The sequence below is a fragment of the Cucurbita pepo genome, chromosome LG14 (genome assembly GCF_002806865.2).
Source record: "Cucurbita pepo subsp. pepo cultivar mu-cu-16 chromosome LG14, ASM280686v2, whole genome shotgun sequence".
Classification (NCBI taxonomy): domain Eukaryota; kingdom Viridiplantae; phylum Streptophyta; class Magnoliopsida; order Cucurbitales; family Cucurbitaceae; genus Cucurbita; species Cucurbita pepo.
The window spans coordinates 3,321,885-3,341,380 of record NC_036651.1 but is presented as its reverse complement, the minus strand read 5'-3'; the positions used below and the strand labels follow the sequence as shown (position 1 = coordinate 3,341,380).

The 19,496-nt window shown below is 38.1% G+C and overlaps 5 protein-coding genes across 9 annotated transcripts; 3 read left to right on the top strand and 2 right to left on the bottom strand.

Moving 5' to 3' along the window:
- Positions 1 to 1,184: 1,184 nt before the first annotated feature.
- LOC111810406 (zinc-finger homeodomain protein 6-like) lies at positions 1,185 to 1,758 on the top strand. The gene is made up of 2 exons (XM_023697113.1): positions 1,185 to 1,562; positions 1,600 to 1,758. Exons 1-2 carry the CDS (start codon positions 1,185 to 1,187, stop codon positions 1,756 to 1,758), a joined length of 537 nt encoding a protein of 178 aa, XP_023552881.1.
- Positions 1,759 to 2,860: 1,102 nt separating this feature from the next.
- LOC111810685 (methyl-CpG-binding domain-containing protein 10-like) lies at positions 2,861 to 3,728 on the bottom strand. Its single transcript, XM_023697431.1, has 2 exons — positions 3,188 to 3,728; positions 2,861 to 3,104 (listed from the first exon to the last, which is right to left on the bottom strand). The coding sequence occupies exons 1-2, from the start codon at positions 3,673 to 3,675 to the stop codon at positions 2,933 to 2,935; spliced, it is 660 nt and encodes a 219-aa protein (XP_023553199.1). The 5' UTR covers positions 3,676 to 3,728; the 3' UTR covers positions 2,861 to 2,932.
- Positions 3,729 to 6,981: 3,253 nt separating this feature from the next.
- On the top strand, positions 6,982 to 11,882 carry LOC111810061 (U-box domain-containing protein 5). 4 transcript variants are annotated; one of them, XM_023696604.1, is made up of 7 exons: positions 6,983 to 7,138; positions 7,440 to 7,833; positions 8,080 to 8,154; positions 8,301 to 8,486; positions 8,725 to 8,832; positions 9,513 to 10,636; positions 10,826 to 11,882. In XM_023696604.1, exons 3-7 carry the CDS (start codon positions 8,098 to 8,100, stop codon positions 11,580 to 11,582), a joined length of 2,232 nt encoding a protein of 743 aa, XP_023552372.1. In that variant the 5' UTR covers positions 6,983 to 7,138; positions 7,440 to 7,833; positions 8,080 to 8,097; the 3' UTR covers positions 11,583 to 11,882. The 4 variants fall into 4 exon arrangements, with proteins under 4 accessions (XP_023552374.1, XP_023552372.1, XP_023552373.1 ...); XM_023696606.1 differs by lacking the exon at positions 7,440 to 7,833 and having other exon boundaries at positions 6,982 to 7,138; XM_023696605.1 differs by lacking the exon at positions 6,983 to 7,138 and having other exon boundaries at positions 7,161 to 7,493.
- Positions 11,883 to 13,064: 1,182 nt separating this feature from the next.
- Positions 13,065 to 15,228, top strand: LOC111809716 (small nuclear ribonucleoprotein Sm D2-like). The gene is made up of 6 exons (XM_023696109.1): positions 13,065 to 13,176; positions 13,529 to 13,577; positions 13,696 to 13,714; positions 14,383 to 14,460; positions 14,562 to 14,666; positions 14,754 to 15,228. Exons 2-6 carry the CDS (start codon positions 13,573 to 13,575, stop codon positions 14,868 to 14,870), a joined length of 324 nt encoding a protein of 107 aa, XP_023551877.1. The 5' UTR covers positions 13,065 to 13,176; positions 13,529 to 13,572; the 3' UTR covers positions 14,871 to 15,228.
- A 669-nt stretch (positions 15,229 to 15,897) lies between these two features.
- Positions 15,898 to 19,032, bottom strand: LOC111810271 (tubby-like F-box protein 5). 2 transcript variants are annotated; one of them, XM_023696928.1, is made up of 5 exons: positions 18,611 to 19,032; positions 17,676 to 18,097; positions 17,502 to 17,589; positions 16,942 to 17,071; positions 15,898 to 16,862 (listed from the first exon to the last, which is right to left on the bottom strand). In XM_023696928.1, exons 2-5 carry the CDS (start codon positions 18,033 to 18,035, stop codon positions 16,196 to 16,198), a joined length of 1,245 nt encoding a protein of 414 aa, XP_023552696.1. In that variant the 5' UTR covers positions 18,036 to 18,097; positions 18,611 to 19,032; the 3' UTR covers positions 15,898 to 16,195. The 2 variants fall into 2 exon arrangements, with proteins under 2 accessions (XP_023552696.1, XP_023552697.1); XM_023696929.1 differs by having other exon boundaries at positions 17,676 to 18,059.
- Between the last annotated feature and the right edge of the window lie 464 nt (positions 19,033 to 19,496).

Genomic DNA, 19,496 nt, shown 5'->3' with positions numbered 1-19,496 from the left:
ACGGCACGGCACGGATTTCCATTTTTAATATATAATATTTATTAAAAAAATATATTAAAAAAATTAATAACATTTCTAAACCTAAAATATAATTTAACCCTATTATAAATTCTAAATATTTAAATTTCAATATTCCACATTAATATTCTACTAATAAATAAATAAATATTTATATAAATATTAAAGTGAGTGCACCACAATCGCAAGTCTATTGCGATCAAAGTGCGATTGTGATAAGTGGTATCAGAGCTATGCAAACATGCCCCTGAAGAAACAACTGGACAAGTCCCAGGCTGATCGATTATCTAAAATCGAAAGACAGTTATTCTGCATGAGTGAAATTCCTGATAGAATGGGGCTTTTGGAATCTCGTATGAATGAGATGTCTGCTAAAGCCAATAGGTTCAACGAGATGGCATGCCACCTTGAAACAATGTCTATCCTTGAATTAATGATAGGGTCAAGGCCCAGAAGACAAGGCCACAAGAGCTAGTATCTTCGAACGAAGGGATTGTTCGACTGGCTCTGTTGCTTGAACGGCTTAGATAATGCTCAACTGGCTAGGTGGCTTTTTAATATATAACTACTCGAACAGCTTGTCACAATCGCACTCTTTATGGTAGCAGACTTGCGATTGTGCGACACTCACTTTCCAACGACAAGTGAGCTAAGCCAATTTGTTCTTGCGTCGCCTACGGCCAAGCGACGTATGCTCGAGCCTCTGGCCTCGATTTAAGAGAAGGTTTTAGAGAACGAGGGTAGAGAGAGATTTTTGAAAGATACTTTATATAAGCAAGCAAGAGAGTAACAACAACTTCTCATCGTATCTAACCTTGGGTAAGACAACAACTAGTCATATCGTGTATAGTACATTCTGAGGTATTTCATGTTTGTCAGGTCTAGACATGATTTTTTCCGAAAGTAATACTCCCTAGGAATACAAAAGTAAAACAGTAGAACATGGTAAAACATAAAGGATTTGGCTTGTCATGAACAATACGTCTTGGACGAGCACGACTCTGACTATATATATATATATATTATAGTAAGTATTAGGGATATGAAAACTAGAGCTAGAAAGATCTTACAAGATATTATATTTAAATTAGTAGATCTCATTAGTTTAATAAAAAAGGGTAAACCAAAACCAAACCCTCCTTAGACCAAATCAGAACCGTTTCAAAATGGAATTAAGAGACCATCAAACCGCTCATTATTCCCTTAGACCCAGGAGAGATCACCCTCCTCCGAACCCAGATCCGGCGGCGCCACCACCTGCGCCGTCGTCTCCGGTTCGCTACCGTGAATGTTTGAGGAACTACGCCGTGAAGAGCGGCGGGCACGTGCTCGATGGGTGCGGAGAGTTCATGCCCAGTGGGGAAGATGGTACTGCTGATGGGTTCAAGTGCGCCGCCTGCGAATGTCACCGGAGTTTCCACCGGAGAGTAGTGGAGGTGGTGGATAACGGCCGGATTAAGGTCGTGAGTTACGGTATGTTTAATTATTATTATTATTATTATTATTATTATATATTGAGATCTAATAATGAAAAGGAAAATTATGTTTTATTTAACTATAATACAAGGTAAGAGGACAGAGCGGCGGAGTTTCGCTGGTCCGGTGATGATGGCGTTCGGCGGTTCGGCGGAAGGCCCGGCGGAGTCGTCAAGCGACGGCGGAGAAGCGTCGGGGAAGGCAAAGAAGCGGGTGAGGACGCAGTTCATCGTAGAAGAGAAGGGTAAAATGATGAGGCACTAGTTCATCAATTTTGCAACGAAATTGGCGTAAAAACACCGATTTTTCAAGTTTCTTTCCACTTTTCTGATCTTGCTCGTCATTTCTTCCCATTTTTTGGGAAAAAGATTGGATTTTTATCCTTTGCATTTGATTCTAGCTACTTTGATCATTGATTCTGGAATGTATTCGTGTTCGATTTGATTCATAAATCTCATTTATTTGATTTATAGCCTTTTGGTTCATAAATCTCATTTAGAGATTTATTTATTTGGTTCAAGCATTAAAAGTACTTCGAATCAATGTTCGAGTACCAAGCGGACAATATCATGGATATCAAAGTTATGCCTTAAACTTAGTCGTGCCAATAAATTGGTAAATCCTCAAATGTCCAACAAATGACAAAAGAAAAAGAGTCAACAAATGACAAAAGAAAAAGAGTCGAGCCTCTTCGAAGGCGTAGTAAAAGGTGGGGAAGCGTACTTTGTTAGGGGAGGTGTTAGATGATGAAAGTTACACATTAGCTAATTTGTCATACTCCCAAAAAATTCGAACGACCTTCAACAAAAGAGTTCCTCCACCCAAAACTCACCCAAGTGGGTAGGTAGAGAATACCTAAGGGCTTTTACCACTCTCGATGATCAGTGTTTACCACCCTCGATGATCAGTGTTTTCGATAATCAGTGTTTATTACCCTCGATGATCAGTACCCTCAAATAGAAATTAAAACAAGGATACTGATCATCGAGAGTGGTAAACACTGATTATCGAGAACACTGATCATCAAGAGTAGTAAACACTGATTATCGAGAACTGATCATCACAAGTAGTAAACACTGATTATCGAGAACTGATCATCACAAGTAGTAAACACTGATTATCGAGAACTATCATCACAAGTAGTAAACACTGATTATCGAGAACTATCATCACAAGTATCTCGTTAAATAACGTATGTCATACTCATAATTTCTTTTTGTGGGTAGTAGAGAGTTTCTAAAAATCAAGTATATTTGTGTCGCATAAATAATAATCAATCTTGTATCACTTGAAATCAAGATCAATAACACTCACGTACCCACAAATCAAAATCAAAATCATAAAGGGAATATTTTATTCAAAAGTCTAAAAAGAAACAAATATCAAAATCAAAATCTCAATTTATTTAAAATAAAGGTCAAAAATCCATGTGTTATGCTCAGAGCTCGGTGGTCTTCTCCTTCTCCGCCGGATTATGCTCGTGCTCGTGTTTGGGCGCCTCGCCGGCCACTTCCTTCGCCGCTTCTCCGCCTTTGGGTGTGGCTTCGTCTGCTTTCTCCGCCTTGGCGGGGGCTGTCTCCTTCACTTCTTCATCTTTAAACCCGAATCCCCTGACCAAACAAACATAACGCCGCCATTGTTAACAAAACAAAAAACCTTTGTGTTCGGAGATTTTAATAATACGTAAAATTACTTGGAAAGCTTGTTGTATGCCCAATTGGACCAAGACCCAGCCTTGTCCTTAGCGTCGTTATAAGCTTCGGAAGCCCCTTTCTTCACGGCTTCAGCTTTCTCACCAAGCTTCGCTTCTTCAGCCGCTTCAGCTACGTTTTCCTTCGCACTTGAATAAGCTTCTGAAGCCCCTTCCTTGACGGCTTCAGCTTTTTCACCAAGCTTCGCTTTCTCAGCCGCTTCAGCCACGCTTTCCTTCGTATTTGAATAAGCTTCTGAAGCCCCTTCCTTTACGGCTTCGGCTTTCTCACCAAGCTTCGCTTTTTCAGCAGCTTCGGATACGCTTTCCTTTGCGCTGGAAGCAGCTTCGGCTACATTGTCCTTTGCATTGGAAGCAGCTTCGGCTACATTGTCCTTTGTTTCTTCAGCCCATCCCCTGCTTTTCTCCGCCACCAACAGAACCACCACCACCCACAAAACCGCCGTCAACGACTTCATTCTCCTTGCCATTGTTCTCAAATACGTGTAACTCCGATTCCGATTCCGGCCACTGAAATAAACTTAATCGAATGCAATTGCTTTGTACTTTGACGAGGTGGGATTAGGCTTATAAGTAGGCGGTGGGCGAGACGGTTGGGAGTTTTCCGTACAATGAAGCTGTTGGGGGATTGGTTACGTGGCGGTTATCAACCTCGTAGTCTACCGGTTACGTGCGGTCTTTGGGGGCGTACGTGGATACTAGGATGACACGTGTTGGTCAAAGATGGGCCCACCTTTCTCGTGATTTAATATTTAATATTTTTGAGTTTTTATTCCACAAAATCTGGTTAGCGATTAAAATACCATTTTTTTTTTCTTTAGCTAAAATTTATTTATTTTTAAATATATATATTTTTTTGAAGTTATATGTGACTCGGACTGGAACCACCCTATGGTCGTCCATTGACACTAAAGCCGAACCCAATGTGTCCAAGTCGTGGGTCGGCCAAGGAAGCTCGATATCTTCGTCCCTCCACCCTTAGTCATTGCAACGTTAGACGTTCTAATCATGTAAAATATTGTTCAAATTATCATAAGATATTATAATTCATGTCATAATAAATAAGAATCAAGCTTCATTTATCTTCATAATTGCATTAGAATTTTTTTTAGAAAAAAATGTCAAAATTAAATATATTATTTGATTTTAATATTTTAAAATTTTCAATTTTAACCCAATACCCAATTTATATATATATTTTTAGGAAAATTGTACTTGACACGTAAACACGAGTCTTATTCGATAGCCTAAACCTGAATCTAGTAGATATTGTTCATTTGGTCTGTTCTTACGATTCAAAACGCGTATGTTAGAAAGAGGTTTCCACGTCTTTATAAAGAATGTTTCGTTCTCATCTCCAACCGATGTGGCATCTCACAATTCACTCCCTTTGGCGTTAGCGTCCTCGTTGGCACATAGCCGGGTGTCGGGCTCTGATACCATTTGTAACATTCCTAAGCCCATTGTTAGCGGATATTGTCCATTTTGACCCATTATATATCGTCGTCAGCCTCGCGATTTTAAAACGCTTATGTTAGGGAGAGGTTTCCACACTCAACCGCATAAAGAATGTTTTGTTTCCCTCTCCGACCAATGTGGAATCTTACATAGACCAAAAGATAAGAGATTTGAATCTCTCCACTACATATTATTAAGCTAAAAAAGACGTGACATTTAAATCACAAATTTAATATTTGAAATCATTAAGGAATTTGGGTAATATTATGGCACTCAAAAGCATAAAAGCACATTACAAACACAAGTCACAAAAGGAGCAATCAATTGGCACATGATGTGTAGGGAAATAGGTCTGTGCCAGACTCTACGTGGCCGACATGATAGACGAGTATCTAATATCGTCTATTTAACCATGTTTTAAATGACTTCTTAAGTGTTCGTACGCTTTAAAAAGTCAATCCAAATATACCTTTAATCTCTTCTACCGACATCAGCAACATTCGGCCACTGCTCGGGATTGTTCTTATCGTATAAGGTCAATGCCCGCTCGTACGCCTTGTGTTTGCTTTGCCTGCCCAACAGGAGGAGGCTGAAGAAGTGACTGGGGGAGATGCGTTAAGACGCCATTGAAGGCAGCAATGGTGGGCGTGGAGATTGAATGATGGAGGGAAAATAAAGGGGGAAGTTGGTTGAGACATTAATACAAACAGGTGGTGGGCATTACCAACGTGGGGTTCCGCCAGTTGGGTCTGTTTAAATGTAATTTCAAAATCACCACAATTTTAAACTCATCTTCGAAACGGTCTTAAGACTTGTCTCTTGGATGATGAAACTCCCATATCGGCTAATTTAGAGAATGATCATGGTTTATAATCAAAGAATACCCTCTCCATTGGAACGAGACCTTTTAAGAAAGTTCTCTTTATGTCTTCCAATTTCTCGAATGATTTTTCAATCCTCTTCGGACTCGATCTAAGACTAGCTGCCATGAAGAGTTTGAGAAACTGAGATTAGTTCAAATGCTCGAGACTAAGGGGGTGTAGCTGCTATTTCACCGGGAGTGAACGAGGCTGTAACGTCCCAGATCCACCGCTAGCAGATATTATTCTCTTTGGGCTTTCCTTTTCATACTTCCCCTCAAGGATTCTCCGAAGGGGGTAGACACGACTCTTTGGGCTTTCCCTTTCGAGCTTTTCCTCAAGGCTTTAAAATGTGTCTACTAAGAGAAGCCCGAACGATGTGCCAGCTTTCTCGCTGTTCCCCGAAGGGAGGTAGACATGAGCCGCTGTGTCAGTAAGGACGTTAGGGCCTGAAGGGGGGTGGATTTGGGGGCGGGCCCACATTGATTGGAGGAAAGAAAGAGTGCCGGGGAGGACGCTGGGCCTCGAATAGGGAGTGGATTATGATGTTCATTAGTTGGGAAGGAGAACAAAACACCATTTAGAAGGGAACCTTCCCGTAGCAGACACATTTTAAAGCCTTGAGGGGAAGCCCAAGGAGGATAAAATCGGCTAGTGGTAGATCTGGGACGTTACAGAGGCTAGAGCTATTTTACACCGATAACAACATTTCGACTCCGAACATTCAACTTTCCATTTTGTTGTTCAATAAATTCATAATTTATTATGTACACAAAAATAAAAATTTAAAATCTTTATCATAAGCTTTTATTAAGCTCACGGACTTATTCGATACAATAATAATTTGTAAAAAAAGTTGATGTAGAAATGAGTGTTAGTCTACATGCATCAAATTTGACCTAGCCTAGCTAATTATAAACTATACTTTTTAAATTCAAAATAAAATAAATTTTCATACGACTTTTATAGTAATGTGACAATAATATCATGCATAAACTATACTATAATTTTCTATTTATATCTATATTGACATTAATATATAGTATCTATCCAACTTTATTAAATAAACTTAAATTTATTGAGAATAAGTGGGTAATTTTGATTTATTAAAATATATAGAATTTTACTTTTACTGTGGTTGATTTTTTTTTTACGGTAGTGACATCGTTGAATAATCGATATTTTAACGTCTTACCAACCCATTTGTGTGGAGACGGTGGAATTTTTTTTTTAATATGATATTTTAAAAATAAAATTGGGATGAATAGATAGTGGGATATAATTTTATTTATATATTATTTTAAAACATTTATTTTGAATCAATAAGGTATACTTTTAATTGAATAATGAAAGTAATTTAATTATTTATTTATTTTGAATTTGACTTGAAGCGTTCAATGGAGTCTCGCTCTAGCCGTCTCGGAATTTTTGTAGGGTCGCGAGAAATAATTTACGCTGTAATGGCGCACCACACCGTTGTATGTGGTGTCGATTGGGAGCCGTTGATTTTGATGAACTTGACTATGATCCAGCGATTATGTTCTCTGCGAAGTTAATCGATGACGATTGATGGATGACCTAGCAAGAAATGGAAACTGAGTTGAAGATTTCGTTTGTAAGAATTTTCTAATTTTTCAACCACAATTTTTTGTTTGTTTGTTTGAACAATGAATGAATTCGATATTTGTTCTGTAATTAACTGCAACGATTTGACCACTATCCTGTCTTTTTTTACTTCTCTCTGTGTCCGATTGTCCTTTTTCATGGTTGTTTCCTGATATTTAATGGCTGTTGTTCAAGGAAATGGGTTGCTGTTCATCTTTAATTATGAGAGTTGCCTTTTAGTTTAGTTTTCCATGTATTTATCTTACTTTATTAGCATTGATGACTCTTTTTTGCTTTTGCTCGAGCGGAAGGTCCACACTGTGAAGCTGCCCGAGTGGCGCGTTTACGCCTGCTTGCTGAAGAGGGTTTGTTTTTTAATACTCTGCTTTTAAGGGGTTGAAGAAGAAGAGGAGTTGTTGGTTCTATTGGTTTGCTTGTGTGCAATTTTTATGAATCTTCTGTGAAATTTGGGGTTATGAAGGCTGTTCGACTTTGGGGTTTTTTCTTCTTTTTCTCTTGAAGCTAGAAGCGTAGAACGAAGGCAAACAGCTTAGAATCTGTTTGATTTTGAGTGATTTTGAAGGAATTCTTGGGTTTCGAGGACTGATTTTGCTTGTTTTTGAAAGATATTTGGTTTCATAAGAGCTTCTGGTGGTTTTCTGAATAGGGATTCTTCCGTTTTGGTTCTAACACTTGTATTTTTTAGTAAGTTTCTCTCTATCTCTCTCACAAGCTGTTTATGTTATGGTTCATAATTTGAAACTCAACCTTGACCAAGATAAGCTCCTGAAATTGGGTAGTTTTTGGTGTTCCCGGTTGAATTTGTCAAAGTTCTTCCTTCTATGGCTCTGGTAGAACAATATGCATTGATTGATAGATTTCTATGTTTGAAGCTAAATCTTTAATGGGTTGGTAATGCTTGTTACTAACTAATGTTTTAATTTTTCTTAGAGTTCAACTCTCTTGTGAATGGGAACTGATAGTACTGCAAATGTTGAGGCAGCTTCAAATGTCCATTCCTTTAAGGTATCATTGAAATCTATAATTTCCTTTCCTTTTGGAGGATACTTAGGCATGGAAGTGTAATGAATCAGACAAACTTGGAACTTGGATTATTTTCTTAAGATTATAGCATCAAATTGTCTCTCAGTCTAATCTATTTGTCAATTTAGGTTCATTGTAGAATGTGTACCGAGTTAATGAAATTGGTTGACCGGGTGTCGGAGATATTACCGGAAATTGAAGCAGCTCGGCCTGGAAGCCCGGAAGGTCGAGAGGCGCTGTGCAATTTAAACAATGGAAAGATGAAAGCAGAGCTGCTTCTTCAGTATTGTCGAGAGTCTAGTAAGCTTTATCTGGTAAGCATATCTTCTGAATCATAGATTTTATATGGCCTACGTTTTGAGTTTCTTAAGGATTAGATGGTTGCTATTAAATCAATTACAAAGTTCTGAATTTACTTTTGGTACATAAACTTCTATTAATTTTCTATTTTGCTCTAAATACTTTTGAAGGCTGATCTTGTTGAAGATTGAGTTCATTTTTCTATCACTGACCATGGCGACTTATCGGTAATGATGCGTATATTTCTTTCAGGCATTAACTGGAGATCGAATCATCTCTAGATGTCATAGAGTGAGGACTTTGTTGGAGCATAGTTTGCGTAAAATTAAGTACATGGTTCCTGTGACATTGGCTCGAAAGGTTTGTTGAATTCACTTTCGTCATTTCTTTTCTTTCTTATACTCTATTTTGTGAATAAAAGCCTATAGTCTATTGTTATCATTCACAGAATTATTTTCTCTCGGTTCATGAATGTGCGCTCCTCGACTAGTGTCATAAGCCATATTTATATGTAGTTATTTCATTGCAGCATACCAAAAGTAATGGAATTGCTTAGCTAATTATATGTAGTTAAAATGAGAGTTTTTGTGAAATCTCACATCGATTGGAGAGAGGAACGAGTGTCAGTGAGGACGCTGGGCTCCAAAAGTGGTGGATTGTGAGATCCCACATCGGTTGGAGAGGGGAACAAAGCATTCTTTATAAGGGTGTGAAAACCTCTCCCTAGTAGATGCGTTCTAAAAACCTTGAGGGGAAAGCCCAAAAGGGAAAGTTCAAAGAAGACAATATCTATTGACGGTGGGACTGGGCTGTTACAGTTTTCCTTGCCTCTAGGTGCGTGTCCTTGTTGTCTCGATGTTGGGCAATTGTTTTATGGCTTAGTGTTTGAGTGGTATTTCAAGAGGGGAGGTTCCAAATAACCTCGAATAGTTTGGGAGTTATATTGTTGTTCCTTCTATATTTTATATTGCAATATATCTGGGTTCTATTTTCTATCACTCTACATGGTAGTGCAATGACAGTGAAATTGTTGTTTGCAGATCTCTCAAATGGCTGATGATCTTAGGGTTGCAAAATTTATCCTCGACTCATCCGACGAAGAGGCTTGGAAGGCTTTGCGACAATTGCTGAAGCTAGGTGCTTCGCCTCCAGATGTATTGGAAAAGTCGGAAATCGCAACTCTTAAAATTGCTGCTTTGAGGCTTAATATTTCATCACCCAAGGAAATGTTATACGAGAAACGGTCCATCAGAAAACTATTAGATGATGTTGGTCACGGCGATCCCCCGAAAAAGAAGATTTTGACATACCTTCTATATATTTTGAAGAAGCATGGGGAGTTGATACTGCAAGAAATCAGGGAAAACCAAGCTGATAGTTCTAACAGTAATGGTCATGGGGAAATTGAAGTTAATGTGAAACATGGAAATAATGCTTCCCATGCTGATATGATACTCAATAGGGCCATTCCCCCTGAGGAATTTAAGTGCCCCATATCAATGAGATTGATGTATGATCCTGTTGTGATCGCGTCTGGAGTGACATATGAGAAGGTGTGGATTGAAAAGTGGTTTGAGGAGGGTCATAATACGTGCCCGCATACCAAAATGAAACTAACCGATTTTTCGATGATTCCTAATGTTGATCTAAAGAATGTAATTGATAAATGGTGCATAAAGTTTGGAGTCACAATCCCGGATCCAACTGTGGAACCAGAATGCCCCGAGGTTTGGGAGAATTCCATTGCTAGCTTTGGAAGTTCGATGAATGATATTCGTCTACCCATCGATTTTAGCAATATATCGCTTGGAGGTCTCGATAATAGTTACTATCCAGATTCATTGAGGCTCAATGGTGGCAATGAATTGGCTATCAAGTCTGGGCAGAGTAAAGATCATGATCTGCAAAGGTTTCAATCCGATTCATATGCTGAGGAAGCAGACTTGGAGTTTCCATCTACCATAAATGAGCTTTCGTGGGAATCGAAATGCAAGATTATTAAAGATATGAAAGTTGTCATTAACAAAAAAGGCGTCGGTCCCGCCTTATCTGAAACCGTCATGGATCACCTTGCCTTATTTTTAAAGGATGCGTGTGATCAGCAGGATTCCGAGGCTCAGAAAAATGGAGCTGAGCTATTTCTTTCACTTGTGAGAAGAAGCAGGTAATTTTTGCAATATTCCAGCATCTTAGTAATCACATTTTATAATGCTTAGTGTCACGGTTTTACTTGGGTCGCTGCTTTGCTTGTCTTGACGTGAGAGTCACAACCTACTCTCTTTACTTTCTGCTTTGATTCCCTTTGATTCTCATCTCGTACAGACTAGTGTTTGATCGTTTGACCGTACTGCAGGTCTAATAGGCTGATTGTACCTGAGAAGGTTCTGACAACATTAGCTAGTTTACTGAATTCAGTTGTGACTTATGAAGTTCTTGCCATTTTAGAAGCGTTATCTGGTCACCGTAAATGCGGGTCTAATTTTGTCACATCTGGTGTCCTTGCTTCAATAGCTAAGTATCTCGACTCAGAGGTCGGAGACTTGCAAGAATTTGCCATTAAAACCTTTTACAATCTATCCTCAAACAGCGACATCTGCTCCGACATCGTTTCACTGGGGTGCATCCCAAAACTAGTTCCCTTGCTAAATTATGAGAATCTCTCAGGCAAATGTATATTCATTCTGAAAAATTTGTGCCACACAGAAGACGCAAGGATCTCTATTGTTGAAACTAATGGCTGCATTAGCTCTATTGCTCAATGTCTCTGGCTAGGCAGTCTCGAAGACCAGGAGCATGCCGTTACTATCCTCCTTTCGCTATGCTCGCAGCGATTCGAGTATTGTGAGTTAGTAATGGAGGAAGGTGTTATCCCCCCTCTTTCCAGTATCACTATGAAGGGTAGTGAAAAAGGAAAAGCGGGTGCCACCGAATTACTCCGACTTCTAAGAGACTTTCAAGATAATGAGCAGCAAGAACCTTGTGTTTCTGAACCTCCATACTCGTACGAACCCCCTTGCAACTCTGAGCAAGGGAAGCCGAGCAAGAAGTCTGGATTTCTTGGAATGAACATATCAATCTTCTCGAAGCGCGGTCTTCTAAAGAAGAAGTAAGTTTCATCTCTCCCTGAGCTTGTGTTTATGACCTTGGCAAAGCTGTGTAAAACTGCATATTTAAGTGTAAGAAGTAGTGTCTATAATGAATTCAGGTATGTACATTTGTTTACCTGTAGGGAAGAGTTCAGATATTAAGTAGCTTTTAGCTTATTATTCATTTGGCAGTGTATTGAAAAACCTATTGATGAAACCCCTTGGCTTTGAACTCTTAGTGTGTTGTATTGTAAATAAGTTTCAGAAGGCTAAGAGGCCTTTTGTTGGTCTCTTTTGGCTTGTATATTAGCCTCTCTTTGTGTAGATTATATCTTCATTTTAGTCGGATTGAAAGTGGATTGAAAGTGCGGGTAAAGTTTATTAGATCTTGTTTGATAATCATGTGAGATCTCACGTCGGTTGGAGAGGAAAATGAATCATTTTTTTTTATAAGGGTGTGAAAATTCTACTCAACAGAAGTGAGACTGACAGTGATACGTAACGGGCCGAAACGAACAATATCTGCTAACGGTGGGCTTTGACGGTTACAAATGATATAGAGCTAGTCACTGGACGGTGTGCCTGTGAGAACACTGGCCTCCCAAGGGAGGTGGATCGTGAGATTCCACATTGGTTGGAGAAGAGAACTAAACATTTCTTATAATGATGTGGAAACTTCTCATTAGTTCACACGTTTTAAAACGGTGAGGCTGATGATGATATGTAACAGGCCTAAGCGGATATCTATGTTAGACGAACACGACTCTCCACAATTGTATGATATTGTCCACTTTGAGCATAAGCTCTCATGGCTTTGCTTTGGGCTCCCCCAAAAGGTCTCATACCAATGGAGTTAGTATTCCTCACTCAACACCACTCTCCACAATAGTATGATATTGTCCACTTTGAGCATAAGCTCTCATGGCTTTGCTTTGGGTTCCCCCAAAAGGCCTCATACCAATGGACCCATGATCATTCCCTAAATTAGTCGATGTGGGACTTCCATCATCCAACAATCTAATCACGATACGTAACAGGCCTAAGCGGATATCTAATCACGATATATAACAGGCCTAAGCGGATATCTAATCACGATACGTAATAAGCCTAAGCGGATATCTTAGCGGTTACAAATCATTTAACTTTTAAAACAAAAAATAAAAAAGTTAAATAGTTATTAATCGTATAATACGCGAGTAATTAATTGAGGTAATTTATTCAAAATTTTATTTTTAATAAAAATAAAAAGTTAGTTTATAAAACATTTATTTATTTATTTTTAAACATTTAATTAAGATTTATTAATCAATTTTAATATATATTAAAAATTAAGTGATTAAAAATTATTTATAAGAATCCAATAAATAATAATATAATTAAGATTTACTAATTAATTTTAATATATTAAAAATTAAGTTGGAAAAAATGAAGTTTTATAATTCAAAACGCAAAAACCTCTGCGTTTAGGGTTTTTCCATTTTTTTTGTTTGTTTGAAGTAAAAATGAATACTATTTCGACATCGGCGCACACATTTCTTCTGCCCATCTTCTCCTTCGATCTTCTTCGTTGTTCTTCGCCACTTCGCCGCCTACCTCGCCCTCGCCTTCTCCGCTTCCGGTAATCTCTCTCTCTCTCTCTCTCTCTCTCTCTCTGTCGGCCTCTTCTCTTAGTTTCGTTATTTCCTCCTTTCTGATGATTTTTTTGTGCAGTTTCTCCATTATTGTGTTCTTAAGATATTGTATCGAACTGAAATATTATGCACTGAACTCACTCGGGACCTTGATTGAAGATTTAACATTCTCGTTATGTGTTTTCTTGATTAATTTAGCCGACACTGTAGTTTCTTTGGAGCATGATGTTTTTTAGGGCAATTTTAGGCACATCTTGTTTTATGTGATTATGCTGGTGCGGTTGTGATTACTGTTATGCTTTTTATGTGCTTATGGTCACATCTTTGATGTATTTTCAGCCTTACGCCAAGGACATTGCAGAAGATCTACCTCTAGTTACAAAATGAGGTATTTATGTTTTTCGGTTTTTGTATATTTTTTTTATGCGCATTTCTTAATCTGCTATTTTTAAATTCATACATACTAATGGCTTTCATGTCCGCCCCTCTTTCGTCTTCAATTGCAGCCGACCAATGGAGGAAGATGTAAGTTTCTTTAGTCATTTATGCTTGCAGTTTCAGTACTTTCATCCAATACATGTTGCCAAATTGGTTCAGTCTATGTCTTATGCACAAGTGTGAATGAATCTCTTACTCTTGCATCACTATAAAATCTATTTGTTTCTTTTAAATATGAAATTTCTGCTATCTTCTTGGTGCTATGGTTGGCAAGAAGCAATATGATTTTCTAAGGCTAGTTTTATACCTGCTGAAGTTAAACTTTGGTTCAATTCTGTTTTCTCTTTCCACTTTGTTTTTATGGTTGATTATTGTGATTTTTTTCCCTATCTATTTGATGATTGTTCACCAATTTCTTACTCTTTTGCATTCTGTTATCCAAAAGGTTACATTTCTAATAAAAAAATGATAACTATGACAATTCCATAAAGCCTATTTATTTTAATTTTTTTCAGTAACTATGTAGGTTCTGTGTCCTTTTTATCATATCTAGTGTTAGCTCAACGTTTTCTTTTACTAGGAACTTTTTTTTTAAAAAATCTTTCCAGCCCCCCTTCCCCAGTGTGTTCCTTTGGGGTTTTATTGCAAAATCTTTGGACTTCTTCAATCGTATTCTATTTATCTTTTTAGTTCCAACTTTACTGAAGTGTTTCTACAAACACCCTTGTAGTGTACTTACTTTGAATCCTCTGCAGACTAGCAAAAATGAGGAAGAGGAGTTCAACACTGGTCCACTTTCAGTTCTCATGATGAGTGTTAAAAATAACACTCAGGTATGCTTTGTTTGTGCATGTTTAACAGTTGCGCCTTGTAATTCACAGGCAGAACTTTTCAGTTAAAAACTATCTTTATATGTGTTGGACCTTTTCGGCAGGTTCTTATTAATTGTCGCAACAATAAGAAGCTCTTGGGACGTGTACGGGCCTTCGACCGGCATTGTAATATGGTTCTGGAAAATGTTAGAGAGATGTGGACTGAGGTTTGTTTTACTGATGTTTACTTACTCTTTTTCTTGCTTTGTATAGACTCAAGAGTCACCTATCTTATGTATTATTACTATGACCAGGTACCTAAAACTGGGAAGGGCAAGAAAAAGGCTCAACCTGTTAACAAGGATAGATTCATCAGTAAGATGTTCCTGAGAGGAGACTCTGTCATCATTGTTCTTAGGAATCCCAAGTAAGAATAGTTGGCCATCGCGTAATACGTTCAGTTTGACTTCTTGAGTTGACTCCATATGCCTGCCAATCTTATTGTCTTCCTCCCTGTGATAAACATCAAACCTTTCATTTGATAGCCTGATCTTCTTCCAAGTTTTGAGCTATCTATATCAGTTTGTACTTCATTTTAATATCTCTTTTCCTGCGAACCATTTGCCAAATACTGTAACTCTAGAAATTGTATCTGTTTAGGTATCAGAGATTACTTAGTAGAAATGCTATATCTGTTTTTAACGTGTTTATTTATGGAGTTTTGTCTTTGCAACTTGGGACATCGTTTGTTTTGATCACAAGTGATATTATCATTCAGAATTATGAGTTGTTTTGGGCTTAGATATTTCGTTCTCTTAGGTTCTTTCCATATTTTGCTATTGGTTTATGAAGTGCTTGGGGAAGTCTTCATACATATTAACAAGAAAGACTTGAAGCTTCTGGGTCTTAATGATATTTTGATCTCATGCTTAACATTACATTTTTAGATGATTTAAATTGATTTAGTATGAAAGTTTCGGATACAATTATTAGTTTAATTTTTATTGATTCTAACTCAAAATTTAATAAATTGATATTTATCCAAAATAAAATATCTATTATTCATTTATTCTTTATTGCTGATTGGTTAAACGGTCAGAATTTTCAAAATATAATTCAACCTTTGATTTGTGCAAGACATTTTTAATATCTATGGTTGCATTTTTTTTTTCCAAAAAAAAATGTTATGTATTAAGAAACTCAAAATGACTCCAACTTAAGAAATATCAGACATTTGAATTCTACGACATAAGAAAGATCAGAAGTTAAGAAAAACCAGAAGTTTGAATTTTACGAAGAAGATCAAAAGTTTGAATTTACGTAAGAAAGATCAGAAGTTTGAATTTTACGACTCGAACCAACTTGAACTTGAGCTTGAAGTCCTACATGAAGTAGAAGTCAAACCCACAGTTAGAATCCGGATTGATGGGGCAGAACAGAAGAGTACTGAAAGAGACAGTCAACCAAACAATAATGTTGTTAAACCATTTCCGATCAGAGTGTCTCACCATAAAGAAATCTACATGCATAGATAATACAACGGACTGTGATTTATAATAATGTATGCGAATTAGATAGAGCCAAGAGGATGCAACAGGATACAAGTCAAACCTCAGATTAACAACTCAGTGACAATAAGCGTTAGTCATCTTCTCAGCTGCCAATAATGCACTGCTTGTGTAGTTCTTCTTCCCAACGAGCTCAACCATTTCCTTACCTTCTTCTGATGACGATGACCGCTATTCACGATAGGATGTCACTCGCAGGCTGGCTTCGTGTCGAAGCTGCTCAAGCAGATTGCAAAGGCTTGGAATGCAGAGAGCGGATAGTGGTAATCCATGGTGAAGATGTCTTTTCCAATTTTTCCGAACTGGAGAATTACCTTCTCTTGTTCTTCCACTGAAACATTGTGAGATTCATCAACAGCTGCAACGAGTTGGAAGTTCTTAACCGATGCCACCGTCACACGTCCTCTGAAATTTAGGCACCAGCACTGCAGCTGCTCATGCCATCTTGGTGCCTTGTTTTTAAGCACCAAGGATTCATCTGATCCCTGAACTGCTGGTTCTGATGGGGTCTTTGAGCCGAAGTCCTTGCCTGAATCCTTTCTCATAGAATCGGACTCGATAGACAGGTGGTCATCGACAGAGTGTGTGAACGAAGTAGGTGTTGGGGCAGTGCCTCCCTCCTGAATTGAAGAAACTGGAATCGTTTGCATGACGCACTGCATCCTCCGAGGACCTCTAGTGCGAAGAACATTAAGTTCATAAGAAACTGTACCTACACTGTAGTTACATGCAGGTACCCTAGGAGAGACTTGCTTAGAGTGAAATCTTCGGCTTGATCGACTATTTTGCTGAGCTACAGGGTCACAAGGAGGCTGGCTATCATAAATCGAGAACTTCGTACCCAGGAAATTAGACCTGACAAATGTTTGTGAAGTGAATTATCATGAGAAGAAAGCAAAGACAAGAATTAAAGTCTATTTGCATTAAAGCTCACCTTAATTTACCAACATAGGTACTACTTGCTCGAGAAAAATCATCAGCTACTAAAGATATGATAAAGTCAGTACCGGCTGCTCTTCTGACCCTCTTGGCTGCTAACAACAATTTATGTTTTTCGTCCTCCGCTGTCAATTCAATGCTTGTCATGAGTCAAAGCAAGCATTCACATTCCATAACTTTCCAAAAGTTTATTTCCACCAAGGCATGAGTAAGTGGTCTATCACGTATGACTTTTGTTCTAGGAACTAATGAATCTATAATAAGAAGGCACATGGTTCAAAAATATCGTCCAAAAGATTTCGAACTAATTAGTCATTATCATCCATCAAGAACTGTTCATCTTAGAACAGGAATTGCCAAGGGAAATAAAGAAAGATTTATAGAATTGTCAACAGTGAAAAATGGATTTCTAGAAGCAAGATGATTGCAAATACCCTGCCATCTTTTATATATAACCTTGGATATCTAAAACTGCTGGACAAGCCGTGCGGTTTTTCCTTCAAATTCACAAACGACACGATACTAAACTGTGAAGAAACTAAAAACACGACTTACAAGGAGCCAAACTGAAGTACAGGAGGTAGGTCGAAGTTGCTCTATCCCTTCTGATAAAGCACTGAAATGGAGACTCCCGAGGGCCAGGCTTTAGTTGTGAAACGAAAATCAGAGAGAATCAGAACATGAAAGGATTTAGCTAAGAATAAGGGAAAAGGGATAAAAACCCAATACCTGCTTTAATGAGATTGGAAATGTGAGCCTTCCACATTGCTCAGGAGTTCTGATAATCTCCTTTGTAATGGCCCTCCAAGACCTACAAACTGAAGCACAAAAAACGACTACAGCTCGAGAAGGCCATGAGGTTTCACTCTCTTCCACTCTCCGGATGATGTCTAAAAGTAATTCAGGGGGTAGATTTGCCCATCGACCTTGCTGAATTAACTCCAATGGAGAATGTTCTTCTTGATCAGGTGCAATGTGTGACATTGTTCGGTTGCGCCAATGCCTACTCCCTTCTTCTCCTCGTTTCGAAATGCTCCCAATTCCATCTTTAATCTCTCGCAGCTCTCTAACAAAACTTTTAAACGACATCTTTCTCCAGCATAAGCAAGCACCCTTTATGTCAAAATCAAACCAGTCACCGACCACCCTAACTAAAACAAACATATAAATGGAGAAAGTTGAATGACAAAGCAAACCAAAGTGGAAAAAGCTTAAATGTGTATTTTCATGACCCAATGTTGCAGCTATCTGCTAAACTAGTGCAGCCATTCATACCGCTTACTTGACGAACTGAACTTGCAACATCGATGCTTACTCCAATTGAAAGAGTATTATGATTCCGAAGATATGATACGGCTATTTCATCATTAATTTGGTAATAGAATATGATAAAAACAAAGGCAGATTCAACCTCGAAGGAAAAATTACTAAGCTATATCGCCTTCTAATGAACATTTTCCTCCAATTTCCAGTCAATATCGGGACATTTTCGTAAATGTCGACTAAGAATTGGAGGCTAGGTCACAAATTATCAGCAGGGATCCGGGAATCTTTCAAACCCGAAAAATTACTGATTCAGTGATCTCACATATAGATTATCGACTTCATAAGAAAACCCTCACAGATACGAAAATGCCGCTAAAAATTTCGAAGAAGAAACCAACCTGTTCAAAGATCAGGTAGATCGACAACACAAAACAGCTCAAACTCAGAACTTCTCGTCCACAATGCCCCCTCAAAAAGGATCCAGGAGCTCGTTGGGAAAGCAAAAACTTTCGGATCAGAAGAAGAGCATGGATCGAGTCGAAAAACACGAGCAGGCATGAAACTTTCGAATAAGAACCAGCAATTCGGCTACATCAAAACCCCAGATCCCGTGCTCGTCGTTGTTGCAAAAGCCTCAAGCATCGCCATCGGGAAGTGGAAAAAAAGGAGCGGAGAAGAGGATGAAGAAGAGGGTGAGGCTCGCACAACGAAGCAAAGGAGTGCTTAGTCACCACCAGAGGGCGAGAGCTTCAATCAGAAGACATGCCACACACCCTTCTCGAGCTTTGAACGGATCCAACCAATTTCTTCTTCAATTTTTTTTTTTTTTTTTCCTTTTTCATGTTTAATACTAAATTCAATCGGCTAAATTATATAAAATATATGTAATCGTTCTAATTTTAAAAATATTATCAAACCTTCAATAATTCTCTCCCAACTTAAATAAATAAATAATATATATATATTTGTAGTTAATTTGAGAGGAAAATAGTTTATATTTATTTATAAAAATATATCTAAATTTTCAATAATTTCATTATAAAAATGATTATATCACGTCTAGTTAGTATCGAAGAGGAACTTTTTATTCCATTTGATGAAATAAGGAGAATTCTAAAGATGAAGGTGTCGAAGAAAATGAGAATGAAGCAAGTGATCTTAACAAGACCGAGCGACTTGGAATGGAGGTTGGAGTGGGGTCAAGGGGTCTCATTAGAGTCGTTGGCATCAACTTGTAGTAGTTGTTTATGGTGTTTCAGTCACCTTTTCAATGGCTCCCTCGAT

Coding starts and splice junctions, on each gene's coding strand:
- LOC111810406 (XM_023697113.1), top strand. CDS start 1,185: ATGGAATTAAGAGACCATCAAACCGCTCATTATTCCCTTAGACCCAGG. Junction 1,563..1,599: donor ATAATGAAAAGGAAAATTAT/GTTTTATTTAAC, acceptor AAGAGGACAGAG/CGGCGGAGTTTCGCTGGTCC.
- LOC111810685 (XM_023697431.1), bottom strand. CDS start 3,675: ATGGCAAGGAGAATGAAGTCGTTGACGGCGGTTTTGTGGGTGGTGGTG. Junction 3,105..3,187: donor GCATACAACAAGCTTTCCAA/GTAATTTTACGT, acceptor TTGTTTGGTCAG/GGGATTCGGGTTTAAAGATG.
- LOC111810061 (XM_023696606.1), top strand. CDS start 8,098: ATGGGAACTGATAGTACTGCAAATGTTGAGGCAGCTTCAAATGTCCAT. Junction 8,833..9,512: donor CTGTGACATTGGCTCGAAAG/GTTTGTTGAATT, acceptor TGTTGTTTGCAG/ATCTCTCAAATGGCTGATGA. Junction 10,637..10,825: donor TCACTTGTGAGAAGAAGCAG/GTAATTTTTGCA, acceptor ACCGTACTGCAG/GTCTAATAGGCTGATTGTAC.
- LOC111809716 (XM_023696109.1), top strand. Junction 14,461..14,561: donor GTGTTAAAAATAACACTCAG/GTATGCTTTGTT, acceptor CCTTTTCGGCAG/GTTCTTATTAATTGTCGCAA. Junction 14,667..14,753: donor TTAGAGAGATGTGGACTGAG/GTTTGTTTTACT, acceptor TACTATGACCAG/GTACCTAAAACTGGGAAGGG.
- LOC111810271 (XM_023696928.1), bottom strand. CDS start 18,035: ATGTCGTTTAAAAGTTTTGTTAGAGAGCTGCGAGAGATTAAAGATGGA. Junction 17,072..17,501: donor GTACTTCAGTTTGGCTCCTT/GTAAGTCGTGTT, acceptor TTGAATTGACAG/CGGAGGACGAAAAACATAAA. Junction 16,863..16,941: donor ACCTATGTTGGTAAATTAAG/GTGAGCTTTAAT, acceptor AACATTTGTCAG/GTCTAATTTCCTGGGTACGA.